Source organism: Argopecten irradians, chromosome 1, assembly GCF_041381155.1.
Source record: "Argopecten irradians isolate NY chromosome 1, Ai_NY, whole genome shotgun sequence".
Classification (NCBI taxonomy): Eukaryota; Metazoa; Mollusca; class Bivalvia; order Pectinida; family Pectinidae; genus Argopecten; species Argopecten irradians.
Genome location: NC_091134.1, coordinates 52972731 through 52985301, shown reverse-complemented (window position 1 = coordinate 52985301; position 12571 = coordinate 52972731). Strand labels below are relative to the sequence as shown.

General features: G+C 37.7%; 1 protein-coding gene across 1 annotated transcript; it reads right to left on the bottom strand.

The window, feature by feature from the left end:
- Window positions 1-4525: 4525 nt before the first annotated feature.
- LOC138332935 (mitochondrial pyruvate carrier 2-like) lies at window positions 4526-12507 on the bottom strand. Its single transcript, XM_069280991.1, has 5 exons — window positions 12360-12507; window positions 11965-12005; window positions 7722-7806; window positions 7343-7454; window positions 4526-6889 (listed from the first exon to the last, which is right to left on the bottom strand). Exons 1-5 carry the CDS (start codon window positions 12463-12465, stop codon window positions 6853-6855), a joined length of 381 nt encoding a protein of 126 aa, XP_069137092.1. The 5' UTR covers window positions 12466-12507; the 3' UTR covers window positions 4526-6852.
- Between the last annotated feature and the right edge of the window lie 64 nt (window positions 12508-12571).

Sequence of the window (12571 nt, the reverse complement as noted above, 5' to 3'; positions counted from 1 at the left end):
CAAAACCAGTTATGTAGTCTATGCACATTCTTTAATTTGTATGAATTTATTAATTACAATTTAGATCACAATTCAAATGTTTATGTGGCATTTTTAGCCCACCATCTGATTCAAACCACCTTTCGTCTGTGGTCCATCGTCCGTCCGTCCGTTTCTCAGAGAGTGCAAAAGGGATATTTTTCAAATTCGATATGCAGGTTTCCCTAGGGCCCTAGTTGTGCAAATTGCATTTTGGGACCGATCGGTCAACAAGATGGCCGCCAGGCAGCCATCTTGAATTTTGACAATTGAAGTTTGTTACCGCTATTTCCCAGAAATATTTGAAGGAATCTGTCTCATATTTCATGTGCAGGTTCCCCTAGGGCCCTAGTTGTGCATATTTCATTTTGGTACAGATCAGTCAACAAGATGGCCGCCAGGCAGCCATCTTGGATTTTGATTGTTAAAGATTGTTACCGCTATTTTTCGGTAAGTACTGAAAGGATCAGCCATCTTGGATTTTGATTGTTAAAATTTGTTACCGCCATTTTTCGGTAAGTACTGAAGGGATCTTTCTCAAATTTCACATGTAGGTTGCCCTAGAGCCCTAGTTGTGCATATTGCATTTTTGGACTGATCGGTCAACAAGATGGCCACCAGGCAGCCATCTTGGATTTTGACAATTGAAGTTTGTTACCGCTATTTCTCAGAAAGTACCGAAGGGATCTGTCTCAAATATCATGTGTAGATTCCCCTAGGGGTCTTGTTTTGCATATTGCATTTTTGGACCGATCAGTGAACAAGATGTCTGACAGGCTGCCATCTTAGATTTTGATAGTTGAAGTTTGTTACCGCTATTTCTCAGAAAGTACTGAAGGGATCTGTCTCAAATTTCATGAGCAGGTTCCCCTAGGTCCCTAGTTGTGCATAATGCATTTTGGGACCAATCGGTGAACAAGATGGCCGACAGGACGCCATCTTGGATTTTGACAATTGAAGTTTGTTACCGCTATATTTCATAAAGTAATGAAGGGATATGTCTCAAATTTCATGTTCAGGTTCCCCTAGGGGTCTTATTGTGTATATTGCATTTTTGGACTAAATGGTAATTAAGATGACCGATATATACTTATTTCTCAAAAAGTACTGAAGGGATCTGTCTCAAATTGTATATGTTCCTTGCTGTGCATATTACATTTTGGGACCGATCTGTGTACAAAATGACCGACAGACGCCATCTTGGATTTTGACAATTGAAGTTTTGTTACCGCTATTTCTCAGAAAGTACTGAAAGGATCTGTCTCAAATTTCATGTGCAGGTTCCCTTAGGTCCCTAGTTGTGCATATTGCATTTTCAGACCGATCGGTGAAAAAGATAGCCGACAGGTAGCCATCTTGGATTTTGATAATTGAAGTTTATTACTGCGATATACCTCAGTACTGTAAGTAATGAAAGGATCTTTCTCAAATTTTATATGTAGTTTGTAGTAAAAGTTTGAAAAGCAGAGAAAAGATCCATCTTTCCATTGTCAGACATACGAGGGATGTTCCGAAATTAATGTAACTTGCGCAATATCTCGTGGAAATCGTGCTAAATGGGCTTAAAACTACCTCGTGGCGATAGCGTGAAATATGAAGCGTGATATAGGTAAATATCTCGCTTACAATTACACTGACCTTGGTGCTGTGTACATTGTTTTGTAGCGCACTCGTTACACTCTATACAAATATGGTTGGCAAGAGAGTTGAAAACGTAATTGAAATTAGGGACTATATCAAAAGCTCTTCTTGGCTTAAAGCCGGTGGATATTCATTGTGAGGTGTGTGATATATATGGGAAGGGTCAAATGTCATATATGACTATTTGTAGGTGGGTTGCTCGATTTAAGTCGGGACACCAGCAGCTTAAAGATGCTGCCCACGCAGGTCGCCCTGCAACAAAGCATAACATTGAACTAATTCGGCAAATCCTTGAAAAAGATGCAAGGTACACTGTCTGGCAGTTAGCTAAAATGGCAAGCTTGTCTTTAGCACGTATTCATTGCATTTTAAAGAAACATCTTAAGCTGGGCAAGACCAATGCCAGGTGGATACCCCATTTACTTACTGACAACCAAAAGAGGTCCCGGGTTGACAAGGCCAAATCCTTTCTGAAGAAATACCCAAAATACAGCAAAAAGGCTTTTGATAATTTGGTCACAGGTGATGAAACACGGGTGTATTTTTTTCGAACCCAAAAGAAAATGCTCTAATCGAATCTGGGCAAGAAAAACGCCAGGCACCCTAGCATTGCTAAAAGAATTCGCACTGTGAGGAAGGTTTTGTAAGTCATATTCTTTGATGACAAGGGTCCAATCATTCAAATCCCTGTTCCAAAAGGCAAAACTGTCACAGCGAAGTATTATAGAGACATTGTACTTCGAAAAGTTAAGAAAGTCTACAAACGCCGCTGTCACAGACAGGTTTGAAGTACCTCAGGCTCTTACATGATAATGCGCCAGCACACAAGGCGCGCATTGAAACGGAGTTTTTGAAGGCAGAAAAGGTCACTGTCCTCCCCCACCTTGCATATTCACCAGACTTGGCCCCCTGTGACTTTTTCTTGTTCCCCAAACTAAAATTTCACCTGTCTGGAACAAAATATAAACCAAGAAATGCCCTTGGCTCTGCCATTTACCTGCCATCTTATGAGTATACCAATTCAAGAGTACAAAAACTGCTTCCAAAAGTGGATCGCTCGGTTGAAACGATGCATAAATGCAGAGGGGGGGGGGGGGAGTACTTCGAGGGACAAGGTTGAAACGATATAAATGCAGAGGGGGGGGGGAGTACTTCGAGGGACAAGGCAAAGTAAAATCATCAGAATTACTTCTATCAAAGAGAAATCACCAAAGTAACAATAATTTTGGAACACCCCTCGTAGATCATTCTTTGGTGGGCGCCAAGATCGCTCTGGTATCTCTTGTTAGCCCACCTGGCCCAAAGGGCCAGTGAGCTTATGTCATTGCCCGGCGTCCAGCTGTCAACATTCCTTTAAATCGCTACTAGTCACAGAGTTCTGCATTGAAGGTAACCAAATTTGGCCAAAAAAATTCTTGGGGGAAGGGGAACAGAGTTTGTATAAATTTTGGCTCTGACCTCCCGAGGGGATCAGGGGCGGGGCCCAATAGAGGAAATAAAGGTAAATCCTTTAAATTGCTACTTGTCATAGAGTTAAGCATGGAATGTAACCAAATTTGGCCAGAAACATCCTTGGGGGAAGGGAAATATAGTTTGTATAAATTTTGGCTCTGACCCCCCCAGGGGCGGGGCCCAATAGGGGGAAGAGAGGTAAAGCCTTTAAATCACTACTTGTCAGAGTTGCTACATTGAATGTTACCATATTTGGCCAGAAACATCCTTGGGAGAAGGGGAACAACATTGTCAGAAACATCCTTGGGAGAAGGGGAACAACATAGTCAGAAACATCCTTGGGAGAAGGGGAACAACATAGTTTGTATAAATTTTGGCTCTGACCCCCTGATCTTGGATGAGTTTGAAATTCAGTATGATTCAACGCTAATTTACAGAGTTATTGCCCTTTGCACTAATAATTACTATTGGACCTTGTGAACACAATAACTTTAGTAAATGAGGACTAAGCTTTATGAAACTTTGTATGTAGGTGAAAATTGAAAAGATCTTGGTCAAGTTTGAATATAGCTTGTTTTTACGATAACTTATGGAGTTATTGCCCTCTACACTAAAAATATTATTGGACCTTGTGAACACAATAACTTGAGTAAATATGCACCAAGCTTAATGAAACTTTGGATGTAGACTAAAATTAGAATGATCTTGGACAAGTTTGAAAATCGACCAGATCAGATTGTAACTTACAGAGTTATTGCCCTTTGCAATTATAATTATTGAATCTTGTAAACATGATAACTTGGGGTAAATATGCACCAAGCTTAATGAATCTTTGTATGTAGACTAACATTGGAAAGATCTTGTACGAATATGACAATCAGCTTAATTCAATTGTAACTTACCGAGTTATTGCCCTTTGCAATTATAATTATTGAATCTTGTGAACATAACTTGAGTAAATATGATCCGAGCTTAATGAAACTTTGCCTATAAACTAACATTGGAAAGATCTTGTATGGTTAAGAAATTCAGCGTGATTCAATTGTAACTTACAGAGTTATTGAACTTTGCAATTATAATTATTGAATCTTGTGAACATAATAACTTGAGTAAATATGATCTGAGCCTAATGAAACTTTGCATGTAGACCTATGAGATGTATATAGAAAATTATATAACTAATTTGTATCAAATATCAGGTGACCGTTAAGGCCCATGGGCCTCTTGCTTGTTTGTTTTCATGTTAAATGTCATTCTTTACGTAATCTTAAATTTTGGAGGAAATGAAGATAATAATGACACTACTTCGTGAATGTTCTCAATTTTACGTGATCTGGTAATGACAACAATTTAGTTACAAAACATTTCAGATATTTTATCTTTGTAGATTTCAATCGAACAACAAACACTGGCATTATGGTTTCCACACAATTTATTTTCTAAATGAACCCAAATGTAGGATTGCCACATTCACAATGAAAATTTTCACATTCATACTGATTCACTTAAAAGTAAATTATAATAGGAAGTTTTTGAAAATGTCTATTATCCCTTAAAATGACTTCACAACATTGATAAAGCTTCTTGCAAGTGTTAACTTTTTTTATTTGAGGGAAAAAAGACTTAATATACAGACCGACTTTAAAATTGTAAAGTGAGATTAGAGTTCTGAATTTTCTGGAATAAAATGAGTATTTAACATAATTGTACAGGTTCAGTATTTGTAAATTACAATGCAACATGTATTGCAATATATATATATATATGGCACTGAACTTTTGTTCTGTACATTTTTCCTGTACAATAAGAAAATAGAAGAAATAAAACTAAAATCTAGAAAAGGAAAATATTCTATATTCCATGTTCAAAATGAGTATACATTGAGATTTTACCAAATCATAGGAACAAGTTATTCATTTTTAAAATCATCACGACATAAAATGTTACTAAAGTATTAGAAGGAAAGCAAAACATTCAAATTACTTCATTTCCTTGTCAAAATGTTCATGATGTTGAAAATTTGACAGAACACAAATACAATGCACCTGTTTTAGTCCTACCAAAATGTTGAAAATCTCTTTTGATACTCCACTTCAGAGCAAATGTATGGAGAATGAGACATGACACCAAGGAATCCCCTATCATAAAACTTTATTTTTAGCAAAATATGAATCTGAAATACATTCACCAAAACAAAACCCTTTATTAGTACTTTCAACAGGCAAGACATCCCTTAAGAGACATTATTCATAATGAGTTATTTTCCAAAAAAAAAAAAAAAAAAAAAAAAAACAACTATATAACAACACATGAATGATATTTAACCATTTGATATTGCTGTAAACATACTTATCTTTGGTCATTTCCTTACCAGATTGACATAGATGGTGGCCATTATCACCATTATAAATTGACGATATTATACATTAGTAGTGTACTACCGTTAGTAACATTGTCCTTGTATATTACAGAGTTATCTACCTTGGCAGGTTTGGTTTAATTGTGATGTCATTCCTGTAAGGGTAGATTACTCAGTAATATACAGCACTTTTTTGTAAGTCAGTTACCTAAAAGTATGTATTGATTATACATGTTCATACATACAAACATGTTGATTTTTCAAAAATTCACCTTCTACAATTTCAAACCAATAACATAACAATCAATGCCCTACTGACAAGATAAGGCAACTGCATAGTTAAAACACCAAATCTTGACACAGCAGAAATCTGTAACCAAGTGACCAAAAATATGTACATTTACATTAAACCTAACAGCTTCATATTGGACAAATGTAGCTAAAAACAAATTCTCTAACAACATATGATTGTAATGATGTAGAGACGTTATATGAGCATTCATCGCCACAGAGATTCTATAGGTACCTCTTGAAATTCACAAAAGATACTTAACATTATACATTCAAAATTATACACCTTCAAATACACTCTGGAAACCTTCAGGATTGGTAGATCATTTAATTACCAACCTAATTAAAATACATATGTATATAGCTTGTTCTATTACCATATACTAGTATTCCTTACAAAATTTGAAATTAATCTGGTTATTTATTCAGTGACAGCATCTTGGTTCTATTCCATTTAAAATATCTACCCTACCTCAAAGCTTCCAAATGTACCACCTCTACCGACAGGAACTTGGTACAATTCCCAACTAGCAGTCGTAGTATATGTGTAGTATAGTCTATAATACATATGCATGTATGTAAATGTAAATATTGACTGTTGGTTGGGAATACATGTCAAGTCCCTGTGCCTCTATCCTTGATTTGGCTTTAAACCTATTCTATTCATGTAATTTACTTGATAAATTCTATGGAGGTGTTGGGTGGTGTACATAATTTACTGAAAAAAGGCCACACCGAGTAACAGGTTTAAAGAAATACAAATAAAGGTCACCTTGTAAAAATTCACCTATTCTTAATTTAAGTCTGATGTCTTATTCAAATTGCATTTGACTTTTGTGAAAAGATGTTGAGAAGCCTTTAATTATTCATGTTAAGTTTATCATATAGGAAGGATCTATATTGAATTCATAAAAAGGTGATATTTCCATCTTTTCCTGTCTCCCTTTAAGAACATACAACCACTTAATATTTCTAAAATATAAAGGTGTTAGTATGAATGTTTATAAACATCTAAACATAACTGTCAATTAATGGTGAATAGTTTGTCCGTTATATTCTTTTCTAGAGATTCTTTAAGCCTTTCTTTTTTGTTAAGAACTTTCATTTTTCTTCAGAGACTGTTGATATCTGAAACGATGTAAATTACACACACTATTACCAGTTATACAATTATCTTACTAAGATTTGTCTTCTATCTTTACTGTGAACATGATAAGGCATACTAATTAAGTTTGCTTAGCTAATTATACATAGTGTTACCATGTTGATATTCATCCAGCTTCGAGAACAAAATATATAAACATTTGTATGAAATATTAATAATTTATTTACCAAATTTGAATTTAAATACACTTTATCAACTAGAATACTAACAAGTCAGGAAGAGCCCTGCAAAATGACAGACCCTGCAGAGTATCTAACTCTACCACAAGTATATCCTCATCAATATGGAATGTGATGGCAAGAGATGGGGCAGACACGAATTTGATGAAATGTTAAATTTGATAGTGGTATTAAGATTATCATAAAATTGAAAATTGAACTACAGGGAATAAATGAGTGATGGTATTTGATACATACAGGTAGATCCTGCTGAGCTGAAGGATGCCAGTAGCACCAACAAAGATGTTCACAAAGAACAGGTTGTAATTCTTAGGGAGGATAACCAGGGAATATCGGGCCCATATGATACCTGCGTATATTGAAAATAATAAAATGAAAGTCAATATTGGGTATCAAATCAATATAAAACCCCAGTAAATATTAAAAAACAATCAGAAAATATTGACATATAACTATTAACCTTGATATATATTAGCTTTTGATATTAAATCTTCTGTAAATAAGGTAGTTTGATGACCATTTAGAATCTTGAAGTACATTGGTACAACTCATAGCTATTTGAATAACCATAGTAAAGTTTATGAAGGTCCATTTCAAAAAGTTGAAAAGGACTCACCTGTAGCAGCTAAGGCACCAGACTGAAATAGACTGAGTTTCTCTGGAGGACGGGCAATGTCACCAATGCCAGCTATAACAAGGGCCTGAAAAACAACAATGGTATGTCTCTGACGTTTTAGTTACAACTGCAAGACCATCAATAACATTTTACAAATCCTAATGAGAGCTAAACCAATCATCAATCTTCACGACGACGACTGGATCATCGGGATAATCCCAAGGTTACATAGCTAAGGGATCACTAAGGGATAATCCCCTGGATACAGATAAAGGGTCACTAACGGATAATCCCCTGGTGACACAAGTAAAGGATTATTGGTTACAGGTAAGTGATCACTTTGGGATAATCCCCTGATTACAGGTAAAGGATGACTATCCTTACAGGTAAAGGATGACTAAAGGATAACCCCCTGGTTACAGATTAAGGGTCATTAAGGGATAATCCCTTAAATGATCACTATGGGCTAATCCCCGGGTGACCAATAAAGGATTACTGGTTGCAGGTAAATGATCACTAAGGGATAATCCCCTAGTGACACAAGTAAAGGATTACTGGTTACAGGTAAATGATCACTAAGGGATAATCTCATGGTGACAGGTAAAGGATCACAAAGTGATAATCCACTGGTGACACAGGTAAAGGATCACTAAGTGATAATCCCATTGTGACACAGGTAAAGAATCTCTAAATGATAATCCCATGGTGACACAGGTAAAGGATCACTAAGGGATAACCCCATGGTGACACAGGTAAAGGATCACTAAGGGATAACTCCATGGTGACACAGGTAAAGGATCACTAAGTGATAACCCCATGGTGACACGGGTAAAGGATCACTAAGTGATAACTCCATGGTGACACAGGTAAATGATCACAAAGTGATAATCCCATGGTGACACAGGTAAAGGATCACTAAGGGATAACCTCCTGGTGACACAGGTAAAGGATCACCAAGTGATAACCCCATGGTGACACAGGTAAAGGATCACTAAGTGATAACTCCATGGTGACACAGGTAAATGATCACAAAGTGATAATCCCATGGTGACACAGGTAAAGGATCACTAAGGGATAACCTCCTGGTGACACAGGTAAAGGATCACCAAGTGATAACCCCATGGTGACACAGGTAAAGGATCACTAAGTGATAACCCCATGGTGACACAGGTAAAGGATCACTAAGTGATAATCCCATGGTGGCACAGGTAAAGGTTCACTAAGGGATAACCCCTTGGTGACACAGGTAAAGGATCACTAAGGGATAACTCTATGGTGACGCAGGTAAATGATCACTAAGTGATAATCCCGTGTTGACACAGATGTTAAAAATATCACTAAGTGATAACTCCATGGTGACACAGGTAAAGGAGCACTTAGTGATAACCCCATGGTGACACAGGTAAAGAATCACTAAGTGATAACCCCATGGTGACACAGGTAAAGGATCACTAAGTGATAATCCCATGGTGACACAGGTAAAGGATCACTAAGGGATAACTCCATGGTGACACAGGTAAAGGATCACTAAGTGGTAACCCCATGGTGACACAGATATTAAAAATATCACTAAGTGATAACTCCATGGTGACACAGGTAAAGGATCAATAAGGGATAACTCCATGGTGACACAGGTAAAGGATCACTAAGTGATAACTCCATGGTGACACAGGTAAAGGATCACTAAGTGATAACTCCAATGGTGACACAGGTAAAGGATCACTAAGTGATAACTCCATGGTGACACAGGTAAAGGATCACTAAGTGATAACTCCATGGTGACACAGGTAAAGGATCACTAAGGGATAACCCCATGGTGACACAGGTAAAGGATCACTAAGTAATAAATCCATGGTGACACAGGTAAAGTATCACTAAGTGATAACTCCATGGTGACACAGGTAAAGGATCAATAAGGGATAACTCCATGGTGAAACAGGTAAAGGATCACTAAGGGATAACTCCATGGTGACACAGGTAAAGGATCAATAAGGGATAACTCCATGGTGACACAGGTAAAGGATCACTAAGGGATAACTCCATGGTGACACAGGTAAAGGATCAATAAGTAATAACTCCATGGTGACACAGGTAAAGGATCACTAAGGGATAACTCCATGGTGACACAGGTAAAGGATCACTAAGTGATAACTCCATGGTGACACAGGTAAAGGATCACTAAGTGATAACTCCATGGTGACACAGGTAAAGGATCACTAAGGGATAACTCCATGGTGACACAGGTAAAGGATCACTAAGTAATAAATCCATGGTGACACAGGTAAAGGATCAATAAGGGATAACTCCATGGTGACACAGGTAAAGGTTCACTAAGTGATAACTCCATGGTGACACTGGTAAAGGATCACTAAGTGATAACCCCATGGTGACACAGGTAAAGTAAAGGATCAATAAAGTGATAACTCCATGGTGACACAGGTAAAGGATCACTAAGTGATAACCCCATGGTGACACAGGTAAAGGATCACTAAGGGATAACTCCATGGTGACACAGGTAAAGGATTCACTAAGTGATAACTCCATGGTGACACAGGTAAAGGATCACTAAGTGATAACTCCATGGTGACACAGGTAAAGGATCACTAAGTGATAACCCCATGGTGACACAGGTAAAGGATCACTAAGTGATAACTCCATGGTGACACAGGTAAAGGATCACTAAGTAATAAATCCATGGTGACACAGGTAAAGGATCACTAAGTGGTAACCCCATGGTGACACAGGTAAAGGATCACTAAGGGATAACTCCATGGTGACACAGGTAAAGGATCACTAAGTGATAATCCCATGGTGACACAGGTAAAGGATCACTAAGTGGTAACCCCATGTTGACACAGATATTAAAAATATCACTAAGTGATAACTCCATGGTGACACAGGTAAAGGATCACTAAGTGATAACTCCATGGTGACACAGGTAAAGGATCACTAAGTGGTAACCCCATGTTGACACAGATATTAAAAATATCACTAAGTGATAACTCCATGGTGACACAGGTAAAGGATCAATAAGGGATAACTCCATGGTGACACAGGTAAAGTATCACTAAGTAATGACCCCATGGTGACACGGGTAAAGGATCACTAAGTGATAATCCCATGTTGACACAGATATTAAAAATATCACTAAGTGATAACTCCATGGTGACACAGGTAAAGGATCACTAAGTGATAACTCCATGGTGACACAGGTAAAGGATCACTAAGTGATAACTCCATGGTGACACGGGTAAAGGATCACTAAGTAATAAATCCATGGTGACACAGGTAAAGGATCACTAAGTGGTAACCCCATGGTGACACAGGTAAAGGATCACTAAGGGATAACTCCATGGTGACACAGGTAAAGGATCACTAAGTGATAATCCCATGGTGACACAGGTAAAGGATCACTAAGTGGTAACCCCATGGTGACACAGGTAAAGGATCACTAAGTGGTAACCCCATGGTGACACAGGTAAAGGATCACTAAGTGGTAACCCCATGGTGACACAGGTAAAGGATCAATAAGGGATAATCCCATGGTGACACAGATATTAAAAATATCACTAAGTGATAACTCCATGGGGACACAGGTAAAGGATCACTAAGGGACATCTCCATGGTGACACAGGTAAAGTATCACTATTAAAGGGATAACTCCATGGTGACACAGGTAAAGGATCACTAAGGGATAACTCCATGGTGACACAGGTAAAGGATCACTAAGTGATAACTCCATGGTGACACAGGTAAAGGATCACTAAGGGATTATCTCATGGTGACACAGGTAGAGGATCACTAAGGGATAACCCCATGGTGACACAGGTAAAGGATCACTAAGGGATAACCCCATGGTGACACAGGTAAAGGATCACTAAGTGATAACCCCATGGTGAAACAGGTAAAGGATCACTAAGGGAGACCTGCTAGAAAAAAAAAGACATGGGTTTGCCTAGCTGTGATGATGTAGCTCTGAACGACGGATGGAAGATTTCTGACGGATGCCCGGAATAGAGTGGAGGCAGGGTATGATTATTTGTTCTAGGGTTTCCCCAAAAGTGTGGAGCTACCTCGATAGTGAGCTTTAATAGTGAAGGCCCACGTATTACCTTTCCGAAACAGCATTTTATTTTAAAATGAGAAATGTAAAACAAGATTGACAATTTTGAAATTGCAAAAGCTATCATCTTATTAATGAATTTTCATAACTTGCCTTTAATTAATGACACTTAGTGCTTACCCATTTGAATGATGGTGCCCAAAAAAATATTGTCTTTGGACCTGCAATTCAAAAGCAAATAGAACATTTTGAACCACTACAGTATATCTCGACATTTGTGAAACTTCAACAGTTCAAGTAGAGAGTCTAGATTTTTCGACAAGGGCAGTATTCCAAAAACAGTGATTTAAATTATACAAAGAAACTGAACACATGTAGTTTATAATAGTTCTTATTTCGTAAACGTTAATAGATCTTCGTTTTGCACTCGTACATTAATTAAAATACACGTGATCACTGGATGTCTTCCTAGTGAACAGTGTGGTGAAAACTGACGGCGAATCGAAGGTCATCGGTGACTTCAAAATAAACTTAATTTGAGATTAAACAAATATCACATTGCAATAGGATTTTACCTGCTGGGTGATTCCATGTGTCGGCGAAGCGTGCAGGAACAACCCTGTCACCTAGAGAAACTGCTGTACGATAAAGAGCTGTCAGTCCCTTCATGATCGGTAACATCGACGATTAGTTCCAAGACTTCCGAATGTGTGGCTTTTCCTGCTAAACTGGAACGATTATCTTTTTCATGATTTTTACACTAAATCCCTAACAATAATCAGAATTC

Excerpts from the sequence above, each read along its gene's own strand:
- LOC138332935 (XM_069280991.1), bottom strand. The coding sequence starts at position 12,465 with ATGTTACCGATCATGAAGGGACTGACAGCTCTTTATCGTACAGCAGTT. Across the intron at positions 7,807-11,964 it reads GGGCACCATCATTCAAATGG|GCCCTTGTTATAGCTGGCAT; the intron begins GTAAGCACTAAG and ends GTTGTTTTTCAG. Across the intron at positions 6,890-7,342 it reads CAGCTCAGCAGGATCTACCT|ATATCAACAGTCTCTGAAGA; the intron begins GTATGTATCAAA and ends ACATCGTTTCAG.